Here is a 12,518-nt window from a genome sequence, read left to right as displayed (position 1 = left end):
ATGGCTCAAGGTGGAGCTCAAGCAGTCAGATGCTGGAGGAACTGGGCCCTTAGAAAAGCACTGCATCAACTGCAGACATAGAGGCTGCTGGCTGTCCCTGCAGACCATGCTCACCAGTCCCCTGCAAGAGCTCTGAGCATGGCTGTGGGCACATACGGCTCTCCACATGTTACAGCAATGTCCCTTCCCAGCCATGGGAGGTGAGCACTAAACCCATAAGCTTCTGTCTCAGGTCTTGAGGCTCCCTGCTGCAGATACAGGTCCTGCAGCTGCCCAAGCCCTACAGAGCCAGCAGCCTCCAGGCTGAGCTCCAGCAGAACATGTTCTGCTCTAAGACAGCCCACAACAGCCCAGCACTGCTGCAAGCCACCAGCTGAGCTCCACGATCACAGAACCACAGACTGGTTTGTGTTGGAAGGGACCTCAAAGCTCCTCCAGTTCCAACCCCTGCCACAGGCAGGGACCCCTTCCACTGGAGCAGCTGCTCCAAGCCCCTGTGTCCAACCTGGCCTTGAGCACTGCCAGGGATGGGGCAGCCACAGCTTCTCTGGGCACCCTGTGCCAGCGCCTCAGCACCCTCACAGGGAACAGCTTCTGCCTCAGAGCTCAGCTCAGTCTCCCCTGTTCTGGCAGGTTCAAGCCATTCCCCTTGGCCTGTCCCTACATCCCTTGTCCCAAGCCCCTCTCCAGCTTTCCTGCAGCCCCTTTAGGCACTGGAGCGGCTCTAAGTCTTCGCTGAGATGCTCCAAGAAGAGCCTTGATGATGCCCTCAGAAACAGTCAATGCTCAGTGGGATCCATGAGCTCCTCTTCCTTCTGGTAGGTGATCAGCAGGCCTGGAAACCCACTGCATTGCCTTGACACCCAGAAGTACAAGGGATACAAGATGGAGAACTCTACCTTTTCCATGTGCATCCAGCAGAGGCTGCAGCAGAAGAGCTGGCTTCTGCTTACTGTCTTGGACAAGTGTAATGCAAGGATGAGCCTCAATGCTGAGCTAGTCCTGGTCTCTGCTCCCAAGGAACAAGGGATGGGACAAGAGGAAACGGCTTCAAGCTGCACCAGGGCAGGTTTAGATGGAGCTGAGGAACAATTCCTGCCCCACAGGGTGCTCAGGCATTGGAACAGGCTGCCCAGGGCAGGGCTGCAGGCACCGGCCCTGCAAGTGTTCACACAGCGTGGAGACGAGGCCTCAGTGCCATGGGGCAGTGGTGGCCTTGGCAGGGCTGGGAATGGTTGGACTGGGTGAGCTTAAAGGGCTTTTCCAGCCTGGTTGGTTCTATGGTGGAGCACAGTGCCAGTGGCCATGGGGCCAAGCTGGTGACACAGGGAGGCAACAGCTTCCAACACAGCATGGCTGCAGCAGCAGGACCAATGGGCACAGGTATCTGGTGGGAACATGAAAGCAGCTGGTTCCACTCACAGACCCTGCAAGTCTGGGTCTAACCCTGCTGCCCACGTTTAAGCAAGCAGAACCTGAAACCCAACCAGCTCCTTTACTGCCCTTTTGTCTTGTTCACTCCCCAGCCTGGCTGTGTTGTAGAGCAGCGGCTTTCATGAAGCACGATTTTGCTGTTCCTGCCATTTGTGACAACCCATAGTGCAAACGCTTCTCCTCGCAGCAATCCCTGCCAAGAGCTCAGCCTTCTGCTCTGCAGCACTTCTTTTTTTGGTCTGGCTTTAGGAAGCCGACTCCTTCCCTGCTCTCATAAACAGTATGGGCTCAAAATCTTCAGACACCTGATTCTGCGCAAACATCCCAAATTCTTTTCCTATGAAGTCTTGTTTGTCCCAGGAGCCGTGAGATAGATGTATTTTTAAATGTGCATACTTCTAATGGCTGAAGCATTACAAATCCCTTTCCCCCTCTCGTGTCTCTCCTGAGATTAGTTATTGGAATGGGAGAAACCTCCAAGTCTTGCATTTGCACTACTGGGCTGAACTTTAGTTCCCAGGGTCTTGGCATCCAGTGGCGCAAAAGCAGCTCTGGGACAAGAAGAAACAACAAACTCTATGGAAGATTTAGGGAAACAGGGATGTTTTCCTACACGTCCATCTCCTCCCGTTGAAGCTGGGCTCTCTTTTGGGGTGGCAAAGGCCACAGAGAGTTGGCAGAGTGATCTGCATCCAACAAAGAGCAATGCTTTTCAGTTGACTCCATCTCTTTAAGGTCATAGTGTTAGAATGCCAAATTTCATTGAAATATCTCCATTTCTGGAAATCCCAGTTCATTTCATCAGCTAATAATATCAGTTTCTTTAATGATGTGCACCTAGGCTCTTTCCAGCTATTCCATTTTCCTCAGTAACAAGCTGCACACCTGGTACTAACCCTTCCTGACTTTACCTACACAAATCCACGGGTATTTGCTACCCTTAACAAAGCATTTGCCAGGGAATGCTAGGATTTGCCAACTAACTGGCCATGGTTTAGAGGGGGAGTTAAGGGAGCAGCAATTTAAGTAGTTCTGTGTCTGTAAAGCACTTCTAACACCTAGTATCTTCTAAAACAGAGATAACTTGGTCTGAAGTTTTTCCATCTTGGAGTTCTCAAAGCAAAGCCTCTGCATTTCCTTTGTATTCCCTCAGCTTAGTGATTTTAGAGCCAAGAGAGGAGGAAAGAGGCCACAGCAAGGACAAAATAACATACATCATCGTGAGATAGACTGATACTACAAAGGCATATGTGGAGAAGTGCAGGTATCCTGCTCCTGGGCTTTTCCTATGGGAGCAGCACTGCCACCTCACTCCCTCTGTTTCTTGCAGATGACACAAGCCCCATGTGCCCTTTTTACTCAGGATTCCTTCATAAAATGCTGCTTAGGACATGGCTTCCCCCTTGGCACCTGGTACCAGCCCTGCTATGGGGGGGGAAAGCTCAGCTATGCTCCAGCAGCCCTCTCCTCTTAGGAGCATCACAACTGCAGGTGGCAGGTCAGGCATTAGGACTAGCACAGCTGCCTATGCTCTGTGTCCAACAGGGACACCAAGGGTTGCAGATGACAAAGGTGTTCATTGTTGGTTGGTGACAGGGAGGAGGAGGAGGTTTCCTTCACACTCATGGTGTTAAATGATCCCCTTCTTATTTAAGAGGAGACAGAGATAACTTCACAGCAACTGGTGAAATCACAGGTTGATGGACTTGAGCTCAGACCTCGGAAGCAGAGAGCATATGGTGTGGCACAGAGCCACATCTCAGTCCCAAACAGAGTCTGGCAGCAAATCTGTTGACCAAGAAGGTGTTAAGGCAAAAAACCTGTCCCAAGAACAGCTCCAGGTGGCAAGAGGAATCCCTCTGCTGCAATGGGTAGCACAGCATCGTCTTTTACTGTGCTGGGATACTTGAAGCACAGACGCTTCCCACAGGAAACACAAACATTTCTGCTGTGGGCTGCTTTTGTTTAGCTCATATTTCACAGCCAGACTGACTGGTCAGTGGGTTCACTGACCTGTGACACATGGGAAAGAGCAGTAACACAGACAACAGTGTCCAGAGACTTCCCTTACAGAAGGGCTGGAGGGCCCATTGCAGGCTTCCACCACAGAGGCTTGGATTAGCTGGTGGGGCTCAGCTCCAGGCTCTCCTCCCATCCCCATGGCTCCTTGGGGATGGGGAGCTCCACTACACAGCTACTCATATCTGTACCAGAACTTTTAAAGGTAGAGAAACATGCTAAACCTATGCATGCACAGTGTCCTGTCTGGGTAAATAAAGGCTTTATGTAGTCCCTTATATTACACATAGAGGAAGATTTGGGGCAATGACTCAATCTCAATGGCTAAACAACAGCTGGGAGTGTTTTACCCTATGGGCTATGGGGCAGATGTGAAGGGTCCTGAGGAGCACTGCCCCACACTGCCACCCAAACCCCACACAGAGAGCTCCAACAGCCCCACACTGTGATGCCTGTGGCAGCACTGTGTTCTAAAGTACTTACTCTGTAGCCATCTTTCCTTCCTCAGCTTCATCTTCTCCTTTTTGGAAAGAACTGGTTTTTCTTCTAGACCTAGAAGAGAAGAGAGACATGAGGCATAGCTTCTGCACACTGATTCAGGGCTGGGCTCTTCCCAAAGGCACCATTCAACCCTGCATGCTTCTGAACTTGCTGGCAGGTTGGGCAGGCTGCAAGCAGGCAGCTACACCTCAACTTCTACCTGAACAATGAGACCCACCTTGCTGTCAGCACAGAAATAAGGAATGGGAAAGTACATCAGATCAAGCAGCTCTTTGAGGTAAGCTTTCTAAGACATCCTTGCCTCGTGTTCTGCATTAACATGGGCTGGGAGCTGGTGTTTCTTCTGAAGGGATGGGAAGACCGACAAGTCACATAACTGGGAGCAAGAAGCAAGTTTTATCTGAAAACACTCAGGCTGATAAGGCTAAGAAGGAGGAAAACATGGACTGTAGACATGCAGATGTTGGGGCTGTTCAGCCTGGAGACGGCTGCAGGGAGACCTCAGAGCAGCCTCCCAGTATCTGAAGGGGGCCTATAGGGATGCTGGTGAGGGACTCTTCATTAGGGGCTGTAGTGACAGGACAAGGGGTAACAGGTTGACACTTAAACAGGGGAAGTTTAGATTGGATATAAGGAAGAAATTCTTTACTGTGAGGGTGGTGAGGCACTGGAATGGGTTGCCCAGGGAGGTTGTGAATGCTCCATCCCTGGCAGTGCTCAAGACCAGGTTGGACAGAGCCTTGGGTGCCATGGTTTAGTGTGAGATGTCCCTGCCCATGGCAGGGGGTTGGAACTGGATGAGCTTAAGGTCCTTTCCAACCCTGACTATTCTATGATTCCATGTAGGAGGGGGAATGATGACCTGACATGGCTACTGGCATCCCCCTGCCTGAGCAACAGCCTCAGTGCCTGCTGGACAGCACGTGTCAGGCAGGGGAAGGACTGCAAAGGGTCTGAAGCACCCAGATGTTGAGGCAGCCCTAAGGAACAGCCCATTACAAACAGCTTTTCAAGCAGGTTACAGTAGGCAGCCTACTATAACCAAACATAGTATCTGAACCCAGCTGTTGATGGCTGAGATCCAGCACCAAGTCATGTCACAAACAGATTTACCAGGGTTCCGCTGCAGACACTATAAAATGTTATCTTATCTCTGGTGTTTAAACCAAAATTGACTTTAGTCAACTTCTCTGCTGAAATGTGCTGGGAATACTGCTACAGGAATGCCAGTGGAGGAACAGGCTCCCTACAGACCCCTCCTCTGCCCTTAAGCCTGGAAAACAAATGAAATACTCATTTTCTCCCCCAAAAGAACCAGGAGAAAGGGTTTGAATGCAACTCTGAAAACGACTTATTGTGGCCAGCTCTGAAGCTGTGAACCTTTCAAAGTGATTTAAACAGAAGCAATACCATAACTCAGTCATTTCAGTGGCTTCAGATCAGAACAAGCCTGCTGGGGATGGAAGGACTTCTTCATAACCCACAACCATGTCCTGAACCATGCCAGGTTGGATGGGCCTTGGAGCACCCTGCTCCAGTGGAAGGTGTCCCTGCCCATGGCAGGGGTTGGAGCTGAATGAGCTTTAAGGTGCCTTCCAACACAAACCAGGCTGGGATTCTGACTCTATGAGTTTCTAGAGGGCACAGAGAATGAAGCTGCAGTTTCACTGCCTCGAGTTCCAGAAGAACACATTACTACAGTCAATGCACCCAAGAACTGAGAAATAAACCCATCATTAACTTAGAAGGCTCAGGGATGCCTTGGCAGGGTTTGCATGTGACTGATGCTGCCATTCATTTTTCCATCTCCTGCATAAAGCCCCAATGCACAGGAACCCTGCTACACACAGGCCAGCAGAACAGCCCTGCTCTTCCATAGGACCAGGCAATAACAGACACAAACATCTCATCGTGTTAAGGGCAAACTTCCTCAATCTGTTCGCTGCAGTATCAAAGGAGATGCTCAAACACCTAACCGCATGTTCCAATAACCAGCTCCCAGTTCATAGAATCATAGAACCTTGGAATGGTCTGGGTTGGAAGGGACCTCAAAGAGAATCCCAGACTGGTTTGGGTTGGAAGGGACCTTAAAGCTCATCCATCTCCAACCCCTGCCACAGGCAGGGACACCTTCCACTGGAGCAGCTGCTCCAAGCCCCTGTGTCCAACCTGGCCTTGAGCACTGCCAGGGATGGGGCAGCCACAGCTTCTCTGGGCACCCTGTGCCAGCGCCTCAGCACCCTCACAGGGAAGAATGTGATCACCCCACATTGCTGTGGTTTTGGGGATAAAAAGCAGATGAATCACCAGAGCCCAGAACACAAACCCTGCCCGATGCTCTCTGAAGGGCTGCCTGAGCCTGCCCAGCTTCCAGCTGGGAGATGTGCCCCCTGATCTGACAACACACTTCTTACCCCCTGGGCAAAGGGTGCTCAGTGGGATTTGCTGGTGCAGATGACTAAATCCAGCAGGCAGCCAGCTGGCCAGTCCAGCACCAACAACAACTCACACCGAGGGGATTTTCCCCCTTTTCTTTATCTTTCCTCCCAAACAGCAGCAGAATATTTAAGGCAACACAAAAGCTGTTTCCTTGGCAGGAGCCCAGGCTTGCTGCAGGCCAGGACTGGTGGCCGGCAGCCAGGCTGGCAGCAGCACATCACCAGGGGGATGTGGGGAGGCCACTTTCTGCCCTCTCCCCAGACACCTCCATGTACCCCACCTACCTCAGCAGAGGCTGTTCTGCTGCTGAAAGGTGCCAACGTTGTGTTTGGCAGCTTCCAGTGAGGATGCCGAGTGCCAAAGCCCCTGGAAACCCAGTGGAGAGCAGCGAAGGCAGAGTTAGGTAGTTAAATAACAGCACGGGCTGTCCCCAAGGTAGTCTTACTTCCATTTAGCTTGCAAGCACCACTGAGATCAAAGCCAGGCCGCAGCTCCAGCTTAATTATTTCCCTGTGAAACCACCAGGGTTTGGGTTCCCCCCCTCCAACCATCCCCCATGTAATTTAACAGGAGGAAAGGTGAGCGAACCCCTCCTGCACCAGCGGAGGGCAATTCACATCCTGTAAACGTGACAATTACTCCTCTTGGCAAGGATGTGTTTTTACTTCCCTCTGATCTGCACCATACAAAACATCTCAACCATAAACAGATGATAAAAGGCAAGAGGTTTTTTGCCTCCTACACATCAAGTGTTTGATAGCACCCCCCAGGTGTCAGGATCCTGCTTTCCTGGGGGACCTGTAGGTTTGGGGTTTGGAGTAGGGCAAAGAGGTTGAGGGGTTTTATTTGGTAAAGGACATCTTAGACTGAGAAACAGAAATTCTCCATATTTTTATATACATATATATATATATATATGACTGCCTTTCATAAAGGACTTCTGTGACCTCAGAATTCCTCATTTGACCCTTTCTAGGCACTCAGAAAGAAGCCAGACTGCATTAAAGCCATAACACTTCAGGCTTTCCTAAGTCCCAAGATCCCACTATTTGAGTCCCCAAGCAGGAGGGTGAAAACAGGCTTCCCATTCCAGGAAACCACACTGATGACTTAGCCATGGACAGAAGTATCACCTATGAGCAGAAGCAGCAAAGAAACCTGTGCCTGTGCAATGCTACATGTACAGAGGAGGGTCCTTCAGCCCTGGGCAAGGCTGCAGTGAAGCATCAAGTCCCCACATTGGTATGAGCTATTAAGAAATAGCACATAGTATTAAGTATTATTCCCAGAACTCCGATGACATGTCAGGAAAGCTGTTGCTGCTCGAAACATAATATTTTGGCTTAAGAGAGTAGTTAAATTGAAGTTAAATAACAACAGCTGTGTTAATTTTAGCCTCAGTTTAACAGCAGCAAAAAGGAGCATATGCCTACAGCTGTGGGGTGAGCTCACTGAAGAAATACAAAGAGGATGTCCCAAAGCAGATTGGGTGTGTTTGGGGTTATCTTTGGTTGGCTGCAATCAGACTGTGTCACTTGTGAATTGTCTGATACCTTTTCCCACTGAAAGAGCCTAAGAAATGGGAGCCACAGGCTCCTGGGGTGATCACAGCCATGGTGCGACCTGAGAGATGCCAGTGCACAACCACTGAAGGGCATAGAATCATAGAACCATGGAATGGTTTGGGCTGGAAGGGACCTTAAAGCTCCTCCATCTCCAACCCCTGCCACAGGCAGGGACCCCTTCCACTGGAGCAGCTGCTCCAAGCCCCTGTGTCCAACCTGGCCTTGAGCACTGCCAGGGATGGGGCAGCCACAGCTTCTCTGGGCACCCTGTGCCAGGTCTTTTTCCTCTGGGAAGAAGGCTGAGGGACAACACAGGCCAGGCAGAAGGTCCTGTGGATGCCCTGCAGCAGAGCCGGTGCTCTGCCCTGCTCCCAGCTCCCAGCCAAGTGACTCCAGCTCCACTTCCCACTGATGCACAAGTGTCCAGGGAATCCAAATCACCAGTGGGAGGTGGCAAGGACAGGAACAGGGGGTGGATCTATGGCCTTTTTCCTCCCCCTTGCTCTTATAGGAGCCCCTGGAGACAGCTTTGTGAACAAGAGCCCATGGGATAGCAGTGTTGAGGCTTCACCCAGTCCAAGCCCTGCCACCAGTGCTGGAAGAGAAGATGACAGCCCCTCTGGGACAGAGCACGTTTCACCATGGATACAGCAGTTGCTTTCTGTGTTCCAAAACAAGCTACATTATTTTTGTTCACGCTTAATCCTTACACCAACATGTAGGCTTTCCTCCTGCCCCTCTGAGGAAGGCATCCTGTTTAAAGGGGGATCTGCCTTCTCAGCCCTCCCAGACCCCCATGCTCTTTGAAGCAGAGTCTACTCCCAAGCCCAGCTTCCCATCGGAGTGATGTGACTCATGTCCTCACACCAGGGTCATGCCTGTGTCAGGCCTGGTAAACATCCCCAGGCTCTGAGCAGCTACAGCACAAAACCTCCCTCTGCACAAGAGCCAAGGCTCATCTCCAGTTAGCTGCATGGGCACACAAGTGACATGCCACATGGAGCGGGAGCAGCTCCCTCAGGAGGTGATGGGGAAGCCACAATCTGCACAGCAACCTGTGAAAGGCAATGCCACAGTCTGTCCTCCCAAGCAATGGCTGCAGTGCCTCAGGCACACTCAGTCCCTGCCAAGAAGTAAAGGTCCCTTCTCTTCCTCTGCCCCCGGTGTTTTTCACTCTGCAGAAGTCTCTGGTTTCACCATGTGCCCAGTCCAGCATGGAGGCTGACACAGGCACACAAAGGATGCTCGTGTGTCACTGTTCCTACAGCCACTTTTGCAGCTGGAAGGTTATTTCCATAACCAAGGCAGAAAGAGGTGACATGTCCCAGGGAACCCAAGGGTGCCACAAGGATGGTGATATGCCTTGTCTGAGGCAGATGCTTGATATTGCCACTTCATGGCACAGAGAGATCCCAGAAACCACTGTGAGCCTCCTGATGGACAATCCGTGGCTCTCACAAGGAGCTCATCTTATCTGCAGGATGCAGGCTCTTCCCTGGGAAACATTATCTTTTGCTGTTAGAAGGTCAACTTGTTTCAGGCATTATCTTCCCCATGAAACACACAAGGGTACAAACACTGTGGGGCCAGAGGGAGAAATACCCCATCATGTTTCTGTACACACAGCCTTCTTAGGGGAGAAACACCAACAGCAGGGCACCCATGTCCTGCTTCATTTTGTTTCTGCATTTCCATTAGTGTCTTTGGTGTATTACCTCCATTCTGTTGCTAACACACTGGAGGAGAGCAAATGAGGTCAGACCCATTCCCAGTCCAGGACACTAAAATGCTTTTTTTCCACATACATTTTGCTGATTTTAGACAGTTTAGCATCAAAAGAAGTGAAAAGAAACTGTGCCTCTACTATTAGCACACCCTGCTGAGTCACTGGGTAGTGGTGAGGCTGAAGAGGGAGAATGAAACACAGGATACCAGGCAGACAGTGCCACTGTCTGATATCAGACACACCATGCTACTTCTCCCTTCCTGGCCAGACAAGCATTAGGAGCCACAGGAGACAGAGGAGCCATAGGAATGTTGGCTGGCACCTACAAGAGGACTTGCCTACAGCAGACAAAGTGAACCAGGCACTGAACTCAGCTTTCAGTAAACCTGGCTTTAAGCAAACCCAAGGGGATGAACCATTTGACATCTACTAGAGCTCTTGAAACCCTGCATACACAAAGTACCCTTTTTGGTATAGTTTTACCTTTAAACTGATTTGTCCTCATTACATTGCAGATACAGCTCACCACCCTTTCTTCCTGCCGCTTGCACATTTGGCTGTCCCTTCTCTGGGAGTCTTGGCCAACTACAACAAGCAACAGCCAAACCAACCTCTGTGCTCAGCAGACTGGAGGGTATTCCCTTGCTGTTCTTCCACTGCAGGAAGTTGCTCACATCTTCCCTGCTCAGAGGAAAACACCTTCTGGTAAAAGGTGCATCTGCTGAGGACATTACTGCAGCAGTGCAGGAGCTCCACATCACTTGCAGGAATGAGCATCCCCACCAGTGCATCCTCACTGCCCAGCCAGGACAGCTTCTGCCTGGATTCAACACAGCTTTGCAAGAAAAGATGCTGGATTACTTTTAACTTACTTCTCTTCCTATCTTTTCTACAGTCCCTGAGCTGTAAGACTTCAAACCCCACCAAACAAAGGCAGAAAGGCTCACCCATAGACAGATGCCCTGGGAAACACATGCCATGTCAGGGACTATATAAGACCAGGTATAAGAAGCAGAGGTTTCCAGCTTCGTGAGAATCAGTTTGCTTTGGAGAAGAGCCATTGCAATTCCCCTTACCCTTTTCACGTCCACAGGGAATAACAAAAGGCAGGGGGATGTACATGCAACAAGTGTGCATACATTTCTTCCACACAGCAGCAAGACATCCTCCAAAAGGATCTTCGAGTCCCAGAGCACAAGTTAAGATATCCTTTTTTGTCAAGGAATGGCACGTTTGAAGAGGCTGACTTCTTCTTTGCTTCCTCTGGCATGTACTTGCTTTCTGTGCAGCCCCATACCAGTTTAAGTACCTGTCACCACAGTGAATTGTATGCCCAGCAGCTCTCAGCAAGTGCTGCTGCTGCAACTGCTCACCCAGGCCAAAGAGAAGAGAAGCAGGATGGAGGTAACACAGGAAAGGCACTCAAGGAAAGCCAGGAGCAAAGTAAAGGGAGGAGGGCATCAAAGCTCATCTGAGACAATCGGAGCAGCTCAGTTCATGTTTCACCACAAGCCCTCCTGTCCTTCCTGCACACACTTCTCTGATCACAGCAAATTACACAGGGAACAGCCACAGAAGATAAGGATTCGCCATGTCTGCCTGTGGATGTGAGGCAGAGTGAACTGCAAAGCCTTCTTGCAGTCAAGCTGATCCAAAGGGATGTAGGTCTGCAGCAAAGCTTCCTTTTTATCACACTCAGCCAAGAAACACAAGCATCCCTAACCTCCTGCCTCGCTGCTCATAGCACAGAAACCCATCAGCCAGTTTCTGAGGGTGATTTCATGGCCCGAGGCACCTGAGCTTGGCTTTCATCATCCATATAAAGAAGCACAAGACAGTGGAGCTCAGGCCAAATGCTGCTTGAGGCAGCACCAGGGGAGCCTGGCCCCGCAATGCATTTCCCTCCCTCACCTAAGGGACACAAATGGAATCTGCTCAAGGTATTCCTTAAGGAACACAAACAAGTGCATCTCTGCCAGTGCTCAGGTTGGAAAGCTGGTGAGTTGTACACTGCAATTAAACATTACCACACAGGTAAAGTGGCTTCCTCTGTTGTCATGGATGCCCAGCAAGCTGCTGCTGCTCCTGCTCCTTCCAGCCAGCACTCACTGTTGTGGGAAGTGGCACAGAAGCCTGGGGTATGAAGCACCCCAGAGCACCCCATGGGTTTGCAGCCCAGGTCAGTCAGGGAGGGTGCTCCAAGCCCCTGTGTCCAACCTGGCCTTGAGCACTGCCAGGGATGGGGCAGCCACAGCTTCTCTGGGCACCCTGTGCCAGCGCCTCAGCACCCTCACAGGGAACAGCTTCTGCCTAAGAGTTCAGCTCAGTCTCCCCTGTTCTGGCAGGTTCAAGCCATTCCCCTTGGCCTGTCCCTACCCACCTTTGTAAAAACACAGCAGGGGTTGGAACTGGATGAGCTTCCAACCCAAACGAGTCTGGGATTCTATGGTGATTCCTTTAGGAGCCCACCCTCAGTTTCCATGCAGCACAGAAAGCACACAGATCTATGGCTCCCTCATCAGAAAACACCTGCCCTTGCCAAACCAGACTCTGAAGTCACCTTGGCAACCAGGTTCCTCCAGCACACATCTGTAAGGCAATAATGACTCACAGGTTTGCCATCACAACCCAAAACCACAAAGCACTGGGGGCATGCGGAGGTGTTGTTCTGAGCTGTCTACCTCCTGCAGCAAGGACTGTACAGAACCACAGCCACAACAAAGGGGACCACCACAGCACACCCCAGGGAGCCTGCAGCACAACACAGCCTGGACAGTCAGTACAGCCCTTCCACAGGGGATGAAAAGGTGTATTTTAGCAACAGACCCACGCAC

The 12,518-nt window shown here is 50.9% G+C and overlaps 1 protein-coding gene across 1 annotated transcript in view; it reads right to left on the bottom strand.

The window, feature by feature from the left end:
* SLX9 (SLX9 ribosome biogenesis factor) overlaps positions 1 to 12,518 on the bottom strand; it is a 46,714-nt gene that overhangs the window by 7,949 nt on the left and 26,247 nt on the right. The window contains exon 3 of the mRNA XM_034065538.1: positions 3,937 to 4,005. Within this exon, the coding sequence (XP_033921429.1) occupies positions 3,937 to 4,005 (69 nt within the window). The remainder of the gene's footprint in view (positions 1 to 3,936; positions 4,006 to 12,518) is intronic.

Source organism: Melopsittacus undulatus, chromosome 8, assembly GCF_012275295.1.
Source record: "Melopsittacus undulatus isolate bMelUnd1 chromosome 8, bMelUnd1.mat.Z, whole genome shotgun sequence".
Classification (NCBI taxonomy): Eukaryota; Metazoa; Chordata; class Aves; order Psittaciformes; family Psittaculidae; genus Melopsittacus; species Melopsittacus undulatus.
Note: the sequence above shows the minus strand (reverse complement) of the source record. Positions and strands in the feature narration are given on the sequence as shown.